At 41.6% G+C, this 21,030-nt stretch overlaps 1 protein-coding gene across 2 annotated transcripts; it reads right to left on the reverse strand.

Annotated features, from left to right (window-relative positions):
• Window positions 1–2,258: 2,258 nt before the first annotated feature.
• On the reverse strand, window positions 2,259–21,030 carry slc17a7b (solute carrier family 17 member 7b). Of its 2 annotated transcripts, XM_017462227.3 has the most exons (13): window positions 20,921–21,030; window positions 14,245–14,491; window positions 13,754–13,872; window positions 11,405–11,519; window positions 11,130–11,217; window positions 10,871–10,957; window positions 10,058–10,200; window positions 6,521–6,670; window positions 5,478–5,610; window positions 3,761–3,871; window positions 3,428–3,555; window positions 2,740–2,809; window positions 2,259–2,617 (listed from the first exon to the last, which is right to left on the reverse strand). In XM_017462227.3, exons 1-13 carry the CDS (start codon window positions 20,983–20,985, stop codon window positions 2,328–2,330), a joined length of 1,746 nt encoding a protein of 581 aa, XP_017317716.2. In that variant the 5' UTR covers window positions 20,986–21,030; the 3' UTR covers window positions 2,259–2,327. The 2 variants fall into 2 exon arrangements, with proteins under 2 accessions (XP_017317716.2, XP_053540895.1); XM_053684920.1 differs by lacking the exon at window positions 2,740–2,809 and having other exon boundaries at window positions 2,408–2,617.

Genomic DNA, 21,030 nt, shown 5'->3' on the forward strand with positions numbered 1-21,030 from the left:
TCTGCTGTCTGTCAGTGGTACATTCCAGGGCTGGGTTTATTCTGCCTCTCCTCATCAGTTTATCTGTCTGAGATATATTCTTATCAGTTCATCTCTGAGAAACAGACACACAGGAAGTTTGGTTATTTATTAAGAGGACCTAGAACAATGAAGCGACACACAGGAAACAATATTACAACCCCAATTCCAAAAAAATTGGGACGCTGTGTGAAATGTAAATAAAAATAGAATGCAATGATTTGCAAATCTCATAAACCTGTATGTTGTTCACAGTAGAACATAGAAAACATATCAAATGTTTAAACTGAGGAAATGAGGTATTTTTGAATTTGATGACCGCAACAAGTCTCAAAAAAGTTTGAGACGGGGGTAACAGAAGGATGGAAAAGTAAGTGTTAGTAAAAAGAAACAGCTGGAGGTTAATTGGCAACAGGTCAGTAACATGACTGGGTATAAAAAGAGGATCTTAGAGAGGCAGAGTCTCTCAAAAGTAAAAATGGGATGGAATCTGGATGGTGCCTTTCCAGATGCAAGCTATCGATCCATAAGCACTAAGCAGGCTTGTGAACTGAGCGCTGAAAAAAGTCAGATGGTCCCTCTCCTCTTTAGACCTCTTTAGAGGACACAGCATCCATGGTTTCCAAAAAGAATTTCCAATTTGAATTCGTCTGACCACATAAAAGTTCTCCACATTTTAAATGAGCTTAGGCCCAGAGAATAGGTAGCGTTTCTGGATAATGTTCATGGTTTCTTCTTTGCATGATAGAGCTTTAACCAGCGTTTGTGGATGGCTCGGTGAACTGCGTTCACAGACAATGAGTTCTGGAGGAGTTTCTGAGCCCATGCAGTGATTTCCATTACAGAATCAGGACTGTTTTTAATGCAGTGGCTCCTGAAGGCCCGAAGATCACGGACATGCAATATTGATTTTCACCCTCGTCCCTTGCACACAGAGATTTCTCCAGATTCTCTGAATCTTTTGATGTTATGTACTGTAGATTATGAGATATTCATAATCTTCACAATTTTACGTTGAGGAACATTATTCTGAAATTGTTCCACAAATGGTAGACATAGTTTTTCACAGATGGTGAACCTCTGTCCATCTTTACTTCTGAAAGACTCCGCCTAAGATCCTCTTTTTATACCCAGTCATGTTACTGACCTGTTCCCAATTAACCTCCAGCTGTTTTTTTTTACTAACACTTACTTTTCCAGCCTTTTGTTGCCCTGTTCCAACTTTTTTGAGACGCGTTGTGCCCATCAAATTAAAAATTACCTTATTTTTTTCTTAAAACGGTACATTTCCTCAGTTTAAACATTTTAAATGTTTTCTATGTTCTATTATAATAGACATTTTTATGAGATTTCATTGCATTGTTTTTATTTACATTTTACACAGCATCCCAACTTTTTTGGAATTGGGGATGTAAAAACCTGCTATAAGGATTCATAAACAAAAATCATGTGTGACTAACAGAGAGTCAAGTATTTATTTATTTGTTTGAATTCATATTATATTAAATGAATGTAACTAAATGAACAGATCTATTTTCTGTATTTATTAGTGACTGAATATTGATCAAGAGGAAACTGTTTTAATGCTGTAAATCACTGACCCATCAGAAGAGGGCGATAATCCTCTTCTGTAGTTCTTTATACTAGTATAACATACATAACCACAAAAAAATAAGTCTACAGTCAAAACAGGAGTGGTTCAACACCAGGGAGTGGAATAAAGCTAGAGCACAGACTACAGGCCGAGCACACACAATTCTGTCCTCTTAAAACATGACAAGTTAGCCAAACCACATTAGCATTAAAGTGGTCTTTTTTTACTATACAAGAATTCATGAGCTTGTTTCCATATTTTTATTCTTAAATAATGGAAATGTGTAAATACAGTGTTATACTTTAAATATTGTATATAAGTGTACAAACATACACACAGTATGTAACGTATCTGAAAGAAAGAAAGCACACTAGTTATTCTTTAGATATTCTTAACTATGAAAAAGTTATATTTTGTCATATTTTATAGATAAAAGTTATATTTTGTTGCTCCGATTATAATTTATTACACACCTAGCTTGAAACATAACACACACCCACACACACCCAGACACACACACACACACACACACACACACACACACACACACACACCATTGCTTTACTATTTTCATTTTCCTTCGGTTATATTGCATAAACCTAACTTTTCTCCCCGGATAAAAATGTAATCATATATATATATATATATATATATATATATATATATATATATATATATCAGTCTCTTTTTCTGACCTCTCTCTCTCTCTCTATCTCTATGTGAGCTCTCTCTCTTCCTCTCCTCCATACAGGTAGCTGTTCGTTCCATCCGGCTGAACAAATTCCTCCGTTTTGTTCCACTCAGAGGCGAAGCTGGCTCCACCCCCTCCAAGATCCACCCCCTTGTGGTCCCGTGAGTGGCCAGTTGCCCCGTAGGCCCTTCCCTCTGTTCTGTACAGCTCCTCTGTCTCATTGGCTAGCTCATCTTCTCCCAGAATTCCACACTTCTCCTGGCTGGTGTTCTCTGGCTCGGCCCAATCCTGCTTCTCTCCAGACGCAAAAATACCTGTTGCGGAAGTGACATCATTTACATGACATCATCACTGATATCTCTGACATCATCTCTGTCATCATGATCAAGGAAAATGAGAGAAATGAAAGGAGGGAATGAAGGAATGAAGTACAGACCATAGAAGATAACACCACCATAATGAACCAAGGAAGCAATGAGGAAGACATACTGCCACTCCTCTCGTGTCTAAAGAGAGACAGAGAGAGCGCGAGAGAGAGACAGTTTGGAGAGACAGACAGACACAGACAGTGGAGGAATGTATGTGTTTGTGTTAGAATGAGTAAAAGATGAGAAAAAATGTACTGACACCACACCTGTGAGAGATAGTGTAATGGATGGAGAGTGAGGAATAGAAATGATACACATAGTGCATTATGGGTAAAGCAGCTCAGAGTACAATTCATCAAATTCAGCCTGAAGAATGAACAGGAAATGTTCCTTTCCAAACAGAATAGCTGTTATTTGTGTGATCTTTGGCTCTGCATTTAATTTTGGTGGAATTTACATCGTTAACCAATAGCAGTGGAGTGTAGATGCACTGTCGAACAGTGGGGCAGGTGAGCGGTGGCACCCTGAACTGACTCAGGTCATGTGTAACTGAGAAAACATCCATTGGAGTTTTTACGCGAACATGCTAATCAGTGGACCATAAGTATTTGGACACTTTTGTTGTTATTTAATATATTACAGCGTATATATCCACTTCACATTTACACACATAATGACTTTTTTCTTACAAATATCAACAATAAAAAGCATATAGCTTAGCTTAGTGCGTGTGTGTGTGTGTGTGTGTATGTATACCTTGTGTTTCGTCATTGCTCCCACTATGAGAGGACACACCATGCCTGATAAAGTGCCCACGCCGTTAGAGATGCCCATCAGGATGCTGGCATAACGAGGGGCAATGTCCAAATGATTCACATTGAACCCTACAGAGAGAAGCACACATTTAACCCCTAAACTGTAAATACTAGTTACTAGTTATAAACTCACTCTTTAACACTAACGCACTTAACCTACAGCCCAGACATTTAAGTCCTGTTACACAGCTATTGAAGTACATATTACGAGTTCCATTTTCAGATGATTAAAATCAGCTGTGTGTAGTTCTCCCAAATGTTCTTGAGAGTTTACCTGAGATGGCGAAGCCACTGAAGCCCACAGCAAGGACAAGGAAAGAGATGGCTACTCCTTTAGAGTGAGAAAAACCAACAACCAACAGGAACGTAGCCTCCAGTCCAAACCCTAAGTGCACACACACACACGCACACAAGCGCACACACACACACACACACACAAGCACACACACACGCACACAAGCACACACGCACACAAGCACACACACACGCACGCACATACACACACACACACATGCACGCACACTCACAAACACACAAGCGCACACACACACACACAAACACACACACATGCACGCACACACGCCCACACACACACACACGCACGCACATACACACACACACACACGAACACGCACACACACGCACGCACACACACACACACACACACACACAAGCACACACACATGCACGCACGCACGCGCACACGCACACAAGCACACACACAAGCACACACACGCACACAAGCACACACACACACGCACGCACATACACACACACACATGCACGCGCACTCACAAACACACAAGCGCACACACACACACAAACACACACATGCACGCACACACGCCCAAACACACACACACGCACGCACATACACACACACACACACACACACACAAGCACACGCACACACACGCACGCACACACACACACGCACACACACACACACACACACACACACACACACACTGAATAATTACTATTATCATTACATTTATTTACATTTACATTTATTCATTTAGGAGACGCTTTTATCCAAAGTGACTTACAAATGAGAAAATACAGGCAAAGTGATATATCAAGCAGAGAACAATACAAGTAGTGCTACCATACAAGATCCATTAATTGAGTTCTAGAGACCCAGAGTCGAGGTGTAAGTGCAAGAGTAAGTTTTTTTTAAGGATAATGAGGGGTTGGTAGGTTAGGGGTTAGTTACATGTTCACAGAAGAGGTGGGTCTTTAGCTGTTTTTTGAAGATAGTGACAGATTCTGTGGTCCGGATTGAGATTGGAAGTTCATTCCACCACTGAGGAACAGTTAGTGTGAAGGTTCTGGAAAGGGACCTTGAGCCACACTGAGTAGGTACTACTAAGCGTCGGTCATTAATCGATCTCAGATTGCGTGAGGGAACGTGAGCCTTCAGGAGAGTGTTGAGGTAGTCTAAAACTTAAGGTCTTAAAAAAGTCCTAAATTTGTGGGTAAAAGAAAGCTGTGTGAGGTATTCCTCACACAGCTGTACACGATGGCCACTGATAAACATCACACAGTCTAAAATGATGTGCTCTTGCACGGCCACGCTCATATGCATAAAGAAACACCCCCAACGATATCGACGGATGATCCATTCCTCATGGACCTTGTTTTGTGCAACAAAATCATAATTATTACTATCGTATTGCCGTAATTACTCTCGGTTGTGCTGATATGATAGACGTGGGTAAGTGGGAAGGAAGCTCCTCATAATCAGTTTACCTGCTATTAACTGTTTCATACACATGGTCAGAAGTGTGTGGGAATAATTCTCAGGTACAAACAAAACCTGAATCACATTCTACACAGAGAAATGAGCAGATGCACAGTTTACACACAAAACTATGTGTACGCACACTTGATTGGTTTTCAAACATGTGTACTTACACACACACACAGACATACACAGACATACACACACACACACACACACACACACACACACACACACACATACACACCTCCGCAGTTCATGAGCTTGCGGACATTGGTTGTGCTCATGATGTGGTTACAGCGCAAATAATCAGCTAACTGACCACCGATGGGAACAACAATGGTCATGACCAAGTGAGGAAGAGCTGAAAGGAAGCCAACCTACAGAGAGAGACAGAGTGAGAGACAGAGAGAGACAGACAGAGAGACAGTGAGAGAGAGATTTTATATTTTTTAAAATTTCAATATCATAAGGGAAATATTTCCAGCTGTTTTTGTTTTAATCTTGATGATTACGGATTACAGCTCACAGAAATCAGAATCTACGAGAGACACCAGACCCAACAAACAGACGAGCTGAAGGCCGCTATCAAAGCAACCTGGACTTCCAGAACACCTCAGCAGTGCCACAGGCTGATCGCCTCCATGCCACGCCCAACTGAGTATCAGTGCATAAATTAACATATTTTCACAAGGTCCACATTTCTGTATTATAAATTCTTACGGCTGTAATCTGTAATCATCGAGGTTAAAACAAAAAAGGCGTAATGAATGTAAAATATATGAAAGTTCCACTTTTTGAATTAAATTACAGTAAAAAACTTTAATTTTCCATGATATTTTTTTTAGATGCACCTGTATATGGACATAGCAGTTATAGTATAGTATTGACAAATAAATCTCATTTATATCACTTTTTTAACACATATGTTTGAAACATAATTTTTTTTCTCCTTTTAAATTCCATTGTAACTGCAATAACAATAACAATAACAATACCAGTGTCCCCTGTAACATTATCATGATACATAACTGCTAACTTCTCACAGGAATAATGACAACACGGCACCAACCAACAAATCCTATGGTACTTGAGTCTTGACTTAGTCTTTAAGAACACCTTGAGAACTCCAGCCACCAAACCAGTCTCCTCCAGGGTCAGGTACTGTAATATCCACTACCATTTAAACATCTCACTACAATCACCTGGAAGCAGATGAATAGCCTCTAGTATAAAGTGTGAATGCTGTGTGTGTGTGTGTGTGTGTGTGTGTGTGTGTATAAAGTATACCTTGCTTATCTCAAATCCAAACACTTCTTTGAAATAAGCTGGCTGGCTGATTAGCAGCAGGTAGAAAGTCCAGCTGCGGCAGAAATTTGCAACAATGATGGCATAAACAGGCATGGAGGTGAAAAACTTCTTCCAGGGAGTGTTGAACTTCTACAGAGAGGAAGAATATCATCATCATCACAATCATCATCGTTACCATCAATTCAAATAAAAGAAAAATAAATTATTTCATAGGTGACGTGGAGCGGATCCACATCTGATCCATGTAGACTCTCCACTGGTGTCCCACAAGGCTCAGTACTCAGTCCGCTTCTGTTCTCCCGCTGTATTCAATCTCTTGATGAGGTTATATCCTCACATGGGTTCTCATACCACTGCTATGAGGATAACACTCAACTCATCCTAACCTTCCCTCACTCAGACACTCATGTTCCTGCTCAGATCTCAGAATTTCTGTGTTACGACACGGCGAAATCGGCGCGGCAGCTCACAAAGTGTAGTGCCGCCCAGGGACGTGGCGGAGGAGGACTACACTTCCCAGTCATACCCGCGCTCGAGTTCGCCGGACTTCTGATTACGAACACCTGTACACACCTAAGGTTATATAAGGGCCTCCCTAGCATGAGCCGCTTGCGAAGTACCCGCTCAGCAGCCTCGTCTCTGTTTGATTACCAAGCCGGTTTCATTATAAGTGTTTTTCCCTGGTGCTCGATTCAACGCTCGTCCCTCACTACGCTTTTGCCTACGTCCCTGATATACAGCTTACCTGCTCGGTCCCGAGTCGATTCTCGTCCTGTATTCAGTCACACGCCATCTCTCCGCTCGCCCGCGCTTGTCTCCGTCAGCACCTCGTAACATTCTGGCAGAAATCTCATCAGGGATAGCAGCACATCAGCTGAAATTTAATCCCAGCAAAACTCAACTGCTGTTCATCCCAGGTGATTCATCACCATGTCAGTTACACATGATACTCCTGAGATACCAATGATCCTGACCCCTTCTGCTCTCGAAACCTGCCTGATTCATCCTGATGTCCTACTTCTGGTTGGAGTTCTCATCAGTTGGAAGTCACATGCTGCTGCTGAGGATGTCCCCACATGGTGCAGACTAAAGATCATTGAGATTTCTGAGGATGGTACCACTTAAACACCATAAAGATGGCTTTGGACCTCAGTTCATATGAACAGTTATGCTGGCTTTACGACTACAATTACCACAAACAGTTCTGCACTCAAGTCTCCGTCAGTAAACAGTGGAGAAGTTCAACAAAACAGACTTCATGTAGAAACTGTAATGAATTTCCTGGTTACACAACTGCACTATTTGAGCATGTAGTATTAGCACATTTATAGAAGGGGTGTATTTATTTATAATCACACTATCTGGTGTCATAATGAGCATCTGGCTGCTCATTAGGGACAACTTCCATCCATCCATCCATTTTCTACACTGCTTGTCCTGGTGAGGTTCGCAATGGCAGCATACTAAGCAGGGCAGGCCTCCCTTTCCCCAGCGACAGATTCAAGTTCCTCCTGGGGGATTCCCAGGCGAGCCAGAGATATAATCCCTCCAGTGTGTCCTGGGTCAGTCTTGGAGTCTCCGCCCAGTGGGGCGTGCCCGGTAGAGCTGTACAGCAGCCTCCCAGCTGGCATCCTTATCAGATGCCTGAACCACCTCAACTGGCTCCTCTCAATATGGAGAAGCAGCGACTCTACTCTGAGGCTTTCCTGGATTACTGAACTCTTCACCCTATCCCTAAGGGTGAGTCCAGCAACCTTGCGGAGAAACCTTATTTCCGCCACTTGCACTTGCGATCTTGTCCTTTCGGTCATTACCCATCGTTCATGACCATAGGTGAGGATGGGGAGGTAGATTGACGTGTAAACCGCAAGTCTTGTCCGAGGGCTCGGCTCCCGCTTCACCACCACGGACCGATACAGCACTCTCAATACTGCAGATGCTGCAGTGATCCTCTTGTGAATCTCACACTCCCCTTTACCATCACTCGTGAACAAAACCCTGAGGTACTTAAACTCCTCCACTAAAGGTAACTGAAGCCAGGCCTGGGGATGGTGTTCAACAGCAAGCACCTGGTGGCCGGGCGACCTACGTAACCCGGCTGGGCTCAGCCCAAAATGTCTGCATAGAATTCACTTGTGGACCCACCACCCACAAGGTGAAGGGTGGGGGTCGGGTGCAATGACAGATTGGCATCAATTGGGATGGACATAGACTGACGACCTTGGCAATGGAGGGATAAATTAATTCATTTAAAATCTATATCCTGAATTGATATATTTCTGTAAAGCTGCTTTGGGACAATGTCCACTGTTAAAAGTGGTACACAAATAAAACTGAACTGAATGAGAAGGGTTATGTTTGGAGAAAGGAAAGCACTCCATTCCAGCATAAGAACCTTATCCATCTGTGAAACATGGTGGTGGTAGTATCACGGATTGGGCCTGTTTTGCTGCATCTGTGACTGGATGTCTCGGCATCATTGATGGAACAAAGAATGTTTAAAGAAGAATAAAGGTAATGTTTTGGAATGGCCAAGTCAAAGTCCTGACCTGAAGCAAGCAGTTCATGTGAGGAAACCCACAAACATCCCAGAGTTGAAGCTGTTCTATACTGAGGAACGGGCTAAAATTCCTCCAAGCCGATGTGCAGGACTGATCAACAGTTACCCCAAATGTTTATCTGCAGTTATTGCTGCACAAGGGGGTCACACCAAATACTGAAAGCAAAGGTGCACATACTTTTACCCCTCAATGATATGTAATATTGGATCATTTTCCTCAATAAAAAGTATATTATTTTTGTCTCATTTGTTTAATCGGGTTCTCTTTATCTACTTTTAGGACGTGTGAATATTTATACAGAAATATAGAAAATTCTGAACGGTTCACAAACTTTCAAGCAGCATTATACCTTAAAGCACTTATCATACCCCACACTGCACCACACTCCCTCCGATCTTCTAGCACTGCTAAACTCCCACCATCTCTCAGGATAGAAGGAAGACCTGCATCAAGACTCTTCTCTGTTCAGGCACCTAGGTGGTGGAATGAACCTCCCCTAGATCTCCAAACAGCTGAGTCACTGGTAGTCTCCAAACCTTGTCTAAAGACCTACCTCTTCCCAAAGTACTTAAATTAGTACGTGAATTTAAAAAAAAGATAAAACATTTGTGTTGTCTTTGTGCTTTTGTTCCTATATTACCTCCCCAGTTTCTGTGACCTAATGAACCAATATCAGGATGCATTTATTGATAGAGACCTCAAAGTACTTCTGGAAGTTGCGTGGATAAGGGCGTCTGCCAAATGCCATAAATGGACCCACAATACAAAGATTAGTACTTTCACCCTGATGAGACAGCCACAGTGCTGAGGACAGACTAGGATCTGGACAGGACCAGGAGCTTGTAGAAAACGGTAGCTTGATTAGAACTTGCCTACTTGTGACAATGAAGTGTGTGTGTGTGTGTGTGTGTGTGTGTGTGTGTGTGTGTGTGTGTGTGTGTGTGTGCGTGTGTACCGTCAGGGGGTTTACAAATGTTGCAGACTCTCCGATGGCCTCCTCGATGTATTTCCTCTCTTCTGGTGTGATGGTTGGATGAGTAGCTGGACTCTCATATGATACCAGAATCCAGAACAAGTACCAGCAGATCCCAAAACTACCTACACACAAGCACACACACACACACACACTTCAATTTTATTGAAACAGCACTTTTAAGAATGGACAATGCCACAAAGCTGCTTTACAGAAAGGCAGAGAAGTACCTTATATAAGCAGATAATAAGTGTTCACACATTAGTCCAGCATTTCCAAGTTGCACAATACACATTTGAAATATAATGCATCAGTATAAGACCAGTATAACAGGAACAGTGTAACAGGAACAGTGTAACAGTGTAAGAAGGGTACAGTGTAACAGGAACAGTGTTACAATGGAACAGAGAAACCGTGTAACAGAGGAAGCGTGTAACAGGAACAGTGTAATAGAGGAAGGGTGTAATAGGAACATTGTAACAGGAACAGTGTAACAGAGGAACAGTACAAATGGAACAGTGTACCAGGAACAGTACAAGTGGAACAGTGTAACAGGAACAGTGTAACAGAGTAACAGGAATAGTGTAACAGAGGAACAGTGTAACAGAGGAACAGTGTAACAGGAACAGCTTAAAAGAGGAACAGTGTAACAGGAACAGTGTAATAGAGTAATAAGAATAGAATACAACTATATAAAGAAAGTATTAGAGAATGCAGGATGAATGGTGCACGGGACATGAGGAAATAAGAGACAGAATTAACCTGTGTAACACTGTGTAACTGTGTTTCTCTCACCATAAACATAAAAAACCGAGGACCAGCCTGAGTACTGTACTAACACTCCTGCTAGCGGCATCGCAATCACAGCTCCAGCATAAGAACCTACAAATACAGACAGACACACATTAACACAGGAGAGTATGTTGTTTGTGTACATGTGTGTAGAGCACGTATGTGTAGTGAGCATGAGTGTGTCCATGTATGTGTGTGTGTGTGTGTGTGTGTGTGTGTGTGTGTGTGTGTGTGTGTGAGTGTGTGAGAACTATGACCTTACCACAGAACGCTGTTGTAGCCAATCTGCTTCTCTCAAGGGGTGGAGCCCATTTAGCCCAGATCCCATGGCATGCTGGATAAGACACACCCTAAAACATAAAATCACAGAATGTGATGTCATAAAGCCAGCTATTTTGACAGCTGTACAAGACAGCCACTCAAAATAATGGTATAATAATATAGCGCATAATAATATAAACACACACACACACACACACACACACACACACACACAAACATACACATGCATACAATGAGGAGATATGTGTGTGCTACCTCCACCAGTCCCTGCAGCACTCTCACTACTATCACACACCCGTAGTGAATACGAGCTGCTGACGGAATTAGCATGTTCAACGTTGACGTGGCAACAATCGCAAAACCAAACACTCTGCAAACCCACATACATACACACAAACACACAGCACAGTCACACACCATGTTACATGCAGTTATACACACATTATTACACACACTTATACACACTTACAATGTTACACACAGTTATACACAATTGTTGCAGATAATTTCATTACACAAAAATGACACTAAAAGGTACAGGTGTGTGTTAGGAGTGTGTGTACACGTGGGGAAAGTCACCTCAAACTCACGTCAAATTCACACCAGTGAACATCTGTCTTGCATGAAATTTGCATCATTAACCAACAGCAGTGTTCTATATATAAAGAAAGTCCTTTGTAATGTTTACTGTGATGCTCTGTGAAGGACTTCCTAGATGTATCTCACACTCCTTTGCTATTGGTTAATGATGCAAATTTTGAACAAAGTTAAACGTGAAGTGAACTCCACACATGAAACCTCAAAGCTTTGTTGGAACCTGACCATCACACCCATATGAGCTTGCTGAATATCCCACTCCAGATTTATTCCTTCTTTGCTATTATAATGTGCTCCACTATTCTGGGAAGGCTTTCCACGCCTTTTGGGGCGTGGCTGTGGGGATTAGTGATCATTCAGCTACAAGAGCGTTAGTGAGGTTGAGGTGAGGTGCTGTTGATGATGTGAGGAGACTCCAGTTCCAGTTCATCGCAAAGGTGTTCAGTTGGGTTGAGGTCACGGTTCTGTGCAGGACACTTGAGTTCTTCTACCTTCTTCCAACCTTCACACACCACGTCTTCATGGAGCTCGCTTTGTGTACTTTATATCGTGCTGGAACAAAATTTGGAACTTAGTTCCAGTGAAGGGAAATTTAATGCTATAGCGTACAGAGACGTTCTAGACCACTGTGTGCTTCAGACTTTGTGGCAACAATTTGGGGAAAAACCACATATGGTTTCTTCATAGCACAGAGACAGCGCTGGTTAAAGTAGTAAATGACCTACTACTGACCTCTGATCAGGGTCTGTCTCGTTGCTTGTATTACTCGACCTTAGTGCAGCTTTTGATACTATAGAGCATACTATTCTCCTTGATAGATTACAAAATGTTGTTGGCATTGAGGGAACAGTCCTCTCCTGGCTCAAGTCTTATTTGACCAATCGTTATCAGTTCGTAGATGTAAATTAACTTCCTTTTACTTAATTCTGATAAGACAGAAGAACTTGTACTAGGACCACGTGTAGCTAGAAGTAATCTTTCTGATCTCACAGGAACTCTGATGGTATTTCCGTTTCGTCACATGCAGTAGTAAAAGGCCTTGGTGTGATTATTGACTCCAGTCTATCATTTGGATTATTGTAATGCCTTACTGTCTGGATGTTCCAGTAGGAGCATTACCAAACTCCAGTTAGTACAGAATGCAGCTGCAAGAGTCCTAACTAGAACCAGAAGATACGACCACATTACCCCGATCTTACCCGATCCACACTGCATTGACTCCTATTAAAATTGGTAAAACTATATACAAAAACAAAACAAACCCAACATTATGTAACATCATGTTTCACACGGTGACAAGAGACATGTGGTTCTGTGGTGTTTTAGTAGTATTTGTGTTTAGTAGTAGAATTTGTATTTGTGTTCAAAGTCTTCTCTTAATTGGTTTGTTTTCCTACTGTGTGCACCTGTTGCTCTCAATTTCTAGCCCTGGTTTTATGTGGTCTTTATTTTACTCGCTGGTTTTGACCCAGTCCTGTTCTTGCTGATTTAGAAGAAGAAGAATTTATTTGTCCCATATACAGTATAGTGAAATTCTTTTCTGCACCTAACCTTACACAACTGCACTATTTGAGCATGTAGTATTGGCACATTTATAGAAGGGGTGTATTTATTTATAATCGCACTGTCCGGTGTCACCCAGATGAGGACGGGTTCCCTTTTGAGTCTGGTTCCTCTCAAGGTTTCTTCCTCATATCGTCTCAGAGAGTTTTTCCTCACCACCGTCACCTCTGGCTGCGGTGATTTAAAATCGATATCCTGAATTTATATATTTCTGTAACGTTGAATTGAATTGAATAGATGTGACAGTCAGGTGTCCACAAACCTTCAGCCATGTAGTTTATGTGTCGAGTTGAACAATCAAGAACTTATTTTTCTACATGTGTTCATGATAACATAAGGAATTGGTGATTGTGAATCCAACAAGCGTCTCATACTGAAAGCTCTGAATACCACCAATGATGAACGGTCTGAAGAAAACTAAGTTGAACTGGACTGAACCCTGACCTGTTGGCTGCAAATTTCTGGCAGATGAATCCTCCAGGAATCTGAGTGACGATGTAACCCCAAAAAAATGAGCCGTGAATCAAACCTACAATCTCCGGATCCCACAGGAATTGTGCTCTCTGTGGAAGAAAGACAACAAAAACAGAGAGATGGGACAGAAAGAGCTAAATAAAGACAGAAATCATGCATACATCTTCTTTAAGAACTTTATCCTGGTTGGTGGTGGATCTGGAGTCTATGCTGTGAACTCTGGGTGTGAGGCAGGAATATTGCTGGGATTTCGGTCCATTACAGTAGACCCGTTGTATCCAATTCACTTTCTGGCATGTTTCTGTGGGAGGTAACCGGAGAACCCGGAGGAACGGGAAGAACATGTGACAGTAAATGTGACTCAGAATCGATCCTGGAGCAGTGAGGAGACAACGTTTTGTGCTGTACCACCATGACACCCAGAGACAGACAGGCAAACTTTAAAATGTACACACACTCACCATTCTGATGGCCTTATTCCCCCTGTAGGTAGTGTGGTCGTTCACCATGCTTACTACGGCCACTCCCAGGTTGCAGCGTATGCCAAAGGAGATGCAGAAGCCCAAACCGCATAGGATGGCCATGATGTAGCGCCGAGGCAAACCAAAACACGTACAGTCTATCATGGGCTCCACCTTCTCCTCCACCTGAACTCCTCCATCACACAGCTCAATCCCTCCATCCTCCTCCTGACGCTTCTCTAACACACTGAGAGAGTGAGTGGAGGAGAAGGTTTACATCTGTGGATCTGAGATGTTTACATCCGTCTTTTATCAGCTTTATTACTTTATATAACCTCCAGTTTCTTGCTCTCTCTCTCTCTCTCTCTCTCTCTCTCTCTCTCTCCCTCTCTCTCTCACACACACACACACACAATTTTAGAACTATAGATTGGTGGTGTCAATTCACATTGATTAAATATTTATACTGCTGTGAACGTGAATTATTAATAAGCACTTCTAATCTTGTCTCTTCACTTTTCCTCTAACAAGTCACTTTAATATCAGTCCTGCACAGTGTGTTCTGATTGGCCGAGAGTAGTAGTGTGTTCTGATTGGCTGAGAGTAGTACAGTGTCTTCTGATTGGCTGAGTGCAGTAGAGATTATAACACATAGGATAGTGTGTGATAAATGAAGTAAAATAAGTTCTCAGCAGTGCACCGAGTGTAAATATCACGTCTAAGCCGGAATTAGCGTGACACTACATCTCCCAGAACACAAACATGGCCACTGCAAACCCAATACTCTCTGATGCCACTCATGATTTTGTTAAGCTTAAGAAAGACGGTTGCTAAGAGGTTGTCGGGGACATTAAACGTTATCACGCCGAACTCATTGTGCTCATGCAAATTATTCCAACTTGTAGATTTATCAGTTATTTATCAGAGTATTTTCCAATTGTAGTGTTTTTGAATAAAAATTGAGAGAGTTGCTGGAAGCTTAGCGGTGGTGACGTTGAAGTCATGTGACCATGCTGTAGTTCATTTATAGCCTAACTTTAGCTTTTCACTTCTGGTGATTGTATTCAGGGTTCAAAATTAATAAAAGTTGTGTACATTTTTGAAGATGATCTTGATGAAAAAAACGTGTAACAATCAAACTTTTGTTGGTCACAGATCTTATTTTCTGCAATAATCCAAAAGCCATATTTGTTGAGGGAACCAGGGTGATGCTAACTTCTGGGTTGGCCTACAAAAATACCTCATCTCTGCAGCACTGCAAATTAACTTACGGCTGTATGTGTAACCGACAGTGCTCTCGGTCACCTGAAATAGCCTTACAACGTGGCACCCTAGCTTTCGCACGCCCATACCTTTCCACATGCCCATTACTCCGACCTGCAGAGACCCTTGTCTCCAGCTCACCACTAAATATACACTTCGTGTCCAAGCTACCAGACATGTGATTCTGACATTCTGATATTGATCCTGTATTTGGTTTTTAATTTTTTTTATTGTTGCCTAGTTTATACTGTTTGCCAATCACATATATATATGTGTGTGTGTGTGTGTATATATATATATATATACACACACACACACACACACACACACACACACATGTTGCTCGTTAACATGAAACAGATTCAGGTGCAGGTGGTCATGTGACACTGATGATGTGGTGCAGTGGTTGCTGGGAACTGTAGTCCATGACAATGTTGACTGCTGAGCTGAGATCTAAAAGGTACAGCATTCCCAGAAACCATTGCTAGTAAAATATCATTTAAGACTTTTAATAAAGCAGAATCAGTACTGTGAAATGTTTTAAAACCAGACTGAAATATTTCATGAATACATGAATAAGATTTGTACTCAAATAAGACTGTATTTGAGTTAACACTACTTTCTCCAAGATTTTAGAGAGAAAGAGTAGATTACAGATGGGTCTAAAATTAGCTAAAATAGCAGGATCAAGATTGCGTTTCTTGAGATTCGTCTTATATACATATGCTTAAACTACTGTATACTCACTAACCTGTGTGTGTGTGATGGTTGGAAGGAAATAACAGATTGATATGAGCAACATCTTACGTGGAATCAGTAATCCCACTGAGAGAAATAGACAGAGCAAGAGAGAGATTTGCCTTGGCTGTGAGAACACTGGAAGGAGTATTTCAGGAAAGGATATGGAGAGACAGACAGCAAAAGAGAGCTGTGAGACAGGTACTGATTTATAATGGGGAATGGGGCATACCTGAATGTTTGGGTCCACCAATTACAATGCTTAGGATTATGTTACATTAATAATGATATCCTCTATTTCTGTTTAAAAAGTTGCTGTAAAACTACACAACCCCTCTCTGCCAATATCACCATCTACAGAATTCTACCATTCCACTTCCGGTTCAGTCCCTCACACTATAAGTTCTGAGCCTCGTTATCATCCTGGTCCCCACCCTCAGCCCCGTCGGTAAAACTGCTGCAAGGACCCTGAATTTTCACTACACTAGATTTACACAGTGTGTGTGCGATTATGTCTGGATCAGAGAGGATGAGCGGAAGATAGCGTTCATCACAGCTTCGGGTCACTATGAATATTTAATCACACCCCATGGCAGGTCAGTGCCCCCTCTGTATTTCAAGCATTAGTGACCGAAGTATTGAGATGTTCTGAATGTTTTTGTTATCGTTTACATCCTCATGTTCTCAGCCCATGATCAACAACACGTACAACATGTCAGGGTGACACTTTCTCATCTCTTGGAAAATTGACAATGAATATTTAATATTAAACTTGAGTAGTGTTAATTTCATGAACCCACAACAGTCTTTCTAATTTACATTCTTAACATTCAAGGTATAAGAGTAAGGCTTCATGGCTGGATCCTTTCAGATCCTGACCCTTGATTACTGTTCCTGTCAGAGGTGGTTGCTTCAGAGCACTGAATTGGAGCAATCATATCGCAGAATAAACAAGATGTTCAGTGTGTAAGAGAGAATGATAGTCAGGGCCGGCGCTACCTATAGGCAGAGTAGGTAACTGCCTAGGGCCTCAGGCTTGGAGGCGGGCCTCCATAACTGTAACATCCCTGTTTGCTGGTCCACCAATCAATGAGGGCAGCAAAAGAATAGGCTCTCTGTCCATTGGATATAGATGAATTGTCACTCACCTGTAGTGACACCAATTAATGTCACCATTTTAAACTGGGTCTCACCCTCTGAATGTATGAAGAGAAAGGGTACAATGAACAAAGTGCAAAAATGCAACTTTTCTGCAGCTGACTGACTTTAAATCAGTGATTACGATGGAGCAGAAACAATCACATCCTTCAGGAGCTGCTGAGCGAAAGGTTAAAATGCACGCAGAGAAAGTCAGGGCTCCAGATGGTGACTAAAATGGTCGCCAGTGCGTCTAACTTTTTAATTATGCGACCATGTTTTTTCTGCCAGTCGCCAGTGGCCACCGTTACCCACAAACAAAGTTTTAAAACAAATTAAATAGAAATTACCATACATCTTGTTGTGTTAGGCTACTGAACTGTCATCTCCTCTTGCGCCTGCATCTACCTGCCCTATCGGGTGCACTCCTGTATGGTTTCCAATAAATAAACTCTGCACTCTTGTCCTGCAGTGGTTGAAGCGTCGGCTGTATAAGTGAACAGAAACAGCTTTAACGTCACGTTTATCAGGTTAAAAAGTTGGAAGTGTTGACTTTATTAAAGGTGTTTAATTTAGTTTGATGTGGTTTAGTTCGTTGGAATTTGAATTTATCCATTATACAGTATCTCACAAAAGTGAGTACACCCCTCAAATTTTTGTAAATATTTGTGACAACAATGAAGAAATGACACTTTGCTACAATGTAAAGTAGTGAGTGTACAGCTTGTGTAACAGTGTAAATTTGCTGTCCCCTCAAAATAACTCAACACACAGCCATTAATGTCTGAACCGCTGGCAACAAAAGTGAGTACACCCCTAAGTGAAAATGTCCAAATTGGGCTCAATTAGCCATTTTCCCTCCCCGGTGTCATGTGACTTGTTAGTGTTACAAGCTCTCAGGTGTAAATGGGGAGCAGGTGTGTTAAATTTGGTGTCATCGCTCTCACACTCCCTCATACTGGTCACTGGAAGTTCAACATGGCACCTCATGGCAAAGAACTTTCTGAGGATCTATTTTGGAAGGATTGTAATGTATTCTAAAAATAAACTGGGCCTTGTTCTGTCGATCAGCGCAATTTAGTTTATTCTGAGTTCAAACGGGCACAAGCGCCGTTGACGTGTCGAGACTGTCAGACACTTTTAATTCACACGTGCAGTGACATTGCGTCGGGAGCTGACTTTCAAAATACTAAAGCAAAACATAACGGTGTTACATAATCGGGATACAAAAACCGGTAACTGTAATCCGTTACAGTTACGTCAAAAACAAAGTCATCGGATTACAGGTACATTTAATAAAAAATTGGAATACTATCAAGATTACCTTTTTTTTTCATTTAAAACCAAAGGTAATAAACATTAGCAGGGCTCCAGACTGCGCCTAAAACGGTCACGACCAGAAATACTCATTTGTGAATGATGTGTTTGCCGAGATCGCCGTTGGCGACAATATAAATTTACAAGTTCTGATTAAAAATTTGCATGTAATATCTTTTTAATTGCGTGTTCTGTGAGCAGTAGACTGTCACATCATTTGTTGTGTTGATGTAATAAAATGAGACGCTGCGCATGAAAGTTTCAGTGTTCAAAATACGCACTGGGAAAGTGAGGAATTAGCTTTCCACATCAGAAAGACATCAAAACGAAAAATATCAGACTTTTTCAAACAATCCTCATCTCTGTCGAGCAGAAATGCTGATGACACACCTATTAATAAAAAATTAATTATATTAATAAAAAAAAGCAGTTCCATGTCATGCTGACATCATTACGGTCAGAGACACGGCTCAGATTCGGTGTGAAGAACATTTCTTTCTGATTTATAGCTCTCACTTCAAGTGAACTTGGATGAAAATGCTGAGGCTGTAAAAGGAGGTCAGACATACACACATCACGGGATTTTAAACGTAAATTCAATCTTATGTGGCATTTTAAAACATCATTTAGCGCCTGTTTTTTTTTTCTTACAGAAGTCAATGGCTCCTTAATAGATGTTTTGTCTGGAGCCCTGCTTTTAACAGAACACAATATAAACAGCTGCATGATTATAGTTCTGGTTCTCTCTCGCCAGTCGTGACTCACATGAGCAACAAATTTATTTATTTTTATTAAAACAGATCCAAACATTGAATGTGTTTAAGCTCTAAATAAAAGTATTTTAGTACTGCTTTTCTATTGACTTTATTTACACAAGTGACCTTGAAGTAATCCAAAAATAATCACATTACATTACTTTCACATTGTGAGACTTGGATTACGTTACTGAAATTTTTATGAAGTAAATTGTAACTGCAAGGAAATATATTTTTAAGTAACCCTCCCAAGCCGGTGTTATTGCACTGCAATACATAATATGAATATATTTATAGTCTACATTGGTTCAGTAGGAGGGGGAAACCCTGTCTATACACAGCTAGGAAAAAAATGATAAAGGCACTGATGTTCAAAACTGAAGCTCGTTAAAATGACCTGTGCCCCACGGTGAATCAGGAACAGTTTAGTGGACCTGCTTTAATCAGCATTAACAGATTTCTTATGAAGCAGTTATTGATGACTTTGCTTCAAAAAAGCAGAAGACTGCTTCTGGCCATGATAACCTTTCATTCTTTAATTCTTTTTAATGTTTGCCTTAGTAAACGTTTCCAAGTATGGACATATAAGTAAAAATATACAAATATTAATAACAGATGTATAAATAAAAAGGTAAGGAATCATATTTATTTCTAGTGCTTTTTATTTATTCCGAAAGGTGGAGGGGAGGAGGAGTTTGGGGGGCGGGCCTCTAAATGACTGGCACCGGCCCTGATGATAGTGCGTGTGTGTGTGTATGAGAGAGAGAGAGAGAGAGAGAGAGAGAGTATGATAGTGTGTGAGCGAGTATAAGAGAGAGAGAGAGAGAGAGAGAGAGAGAGAGAGAGAGTGTGTGTGTGTGAGAGAGAGAGAGAGAGAGAGAGAGAAAGAGAGAATGATAGTGTGTGTGTGTATGTGTGTGTGTGTTCGGTGAATTTCTCTCCTTGCCCCTGGTAGACAGTTCTATTGATCTTTACATTAGCTTTAGGTATTAATAGCTATAGAGATGCTCTCTCCCTCTGAATGCGCGCGCTACTCACTGCAGGTGAGATGTGACGTCACTGGCTGCACGAGTCACCGTTATAAATAGCATACAAATCAAGTTAATCTAGTTAACACGCACGCACGCGCACGCACACACACACGCACGCACGCGCACACACACACACACACACACACACACACACACACAGTTGATGTGTATATATTTCGACAGAAATAAAATGCGCGCGGATGGAACGCGATCCCTCCCCGACTAATCCACAGAGAGGAATGAGGTGCGTGAGGAAGTTGTGTCACCTTTCCGAGTGAGCGCGCGCTAATCCTGGTCCATGTCCTTGCGTCTGAAGTGCTATCCTGAACTAACACCTACAACGCGCGCGCGAGACTCCGTTTTAATGCATTTAAAAAAAGAGAAATAAAAAATGCCGTGCGCGAGATACCTAGAACAGTTTATGGAAATCCTTACCGGTGGATCCTCGCCAGCACTTTGGCCGCTTCCCCTTTAAACCGGTCAGGTCGGACCTCCATCATCGCACCCCCCGGGACAGACCGGCGCGTGCTGCTGCTGCTGCTGCT

This window comes from Ictalurus punctatus, chromosome 1, assembly GCF_001660625.3.
Source record: "Ictalurus punctatus breed USDA103 chromosome 1, Coco_2.0, whole genome shotgun sequence".
Classification (NCBI taxonomy): Eukaryota; Metazoa; Chordata; class Actinopteri; order Siluriformes; family Ictaluridae; genus Ictalurus; species Ictalurus punctatus.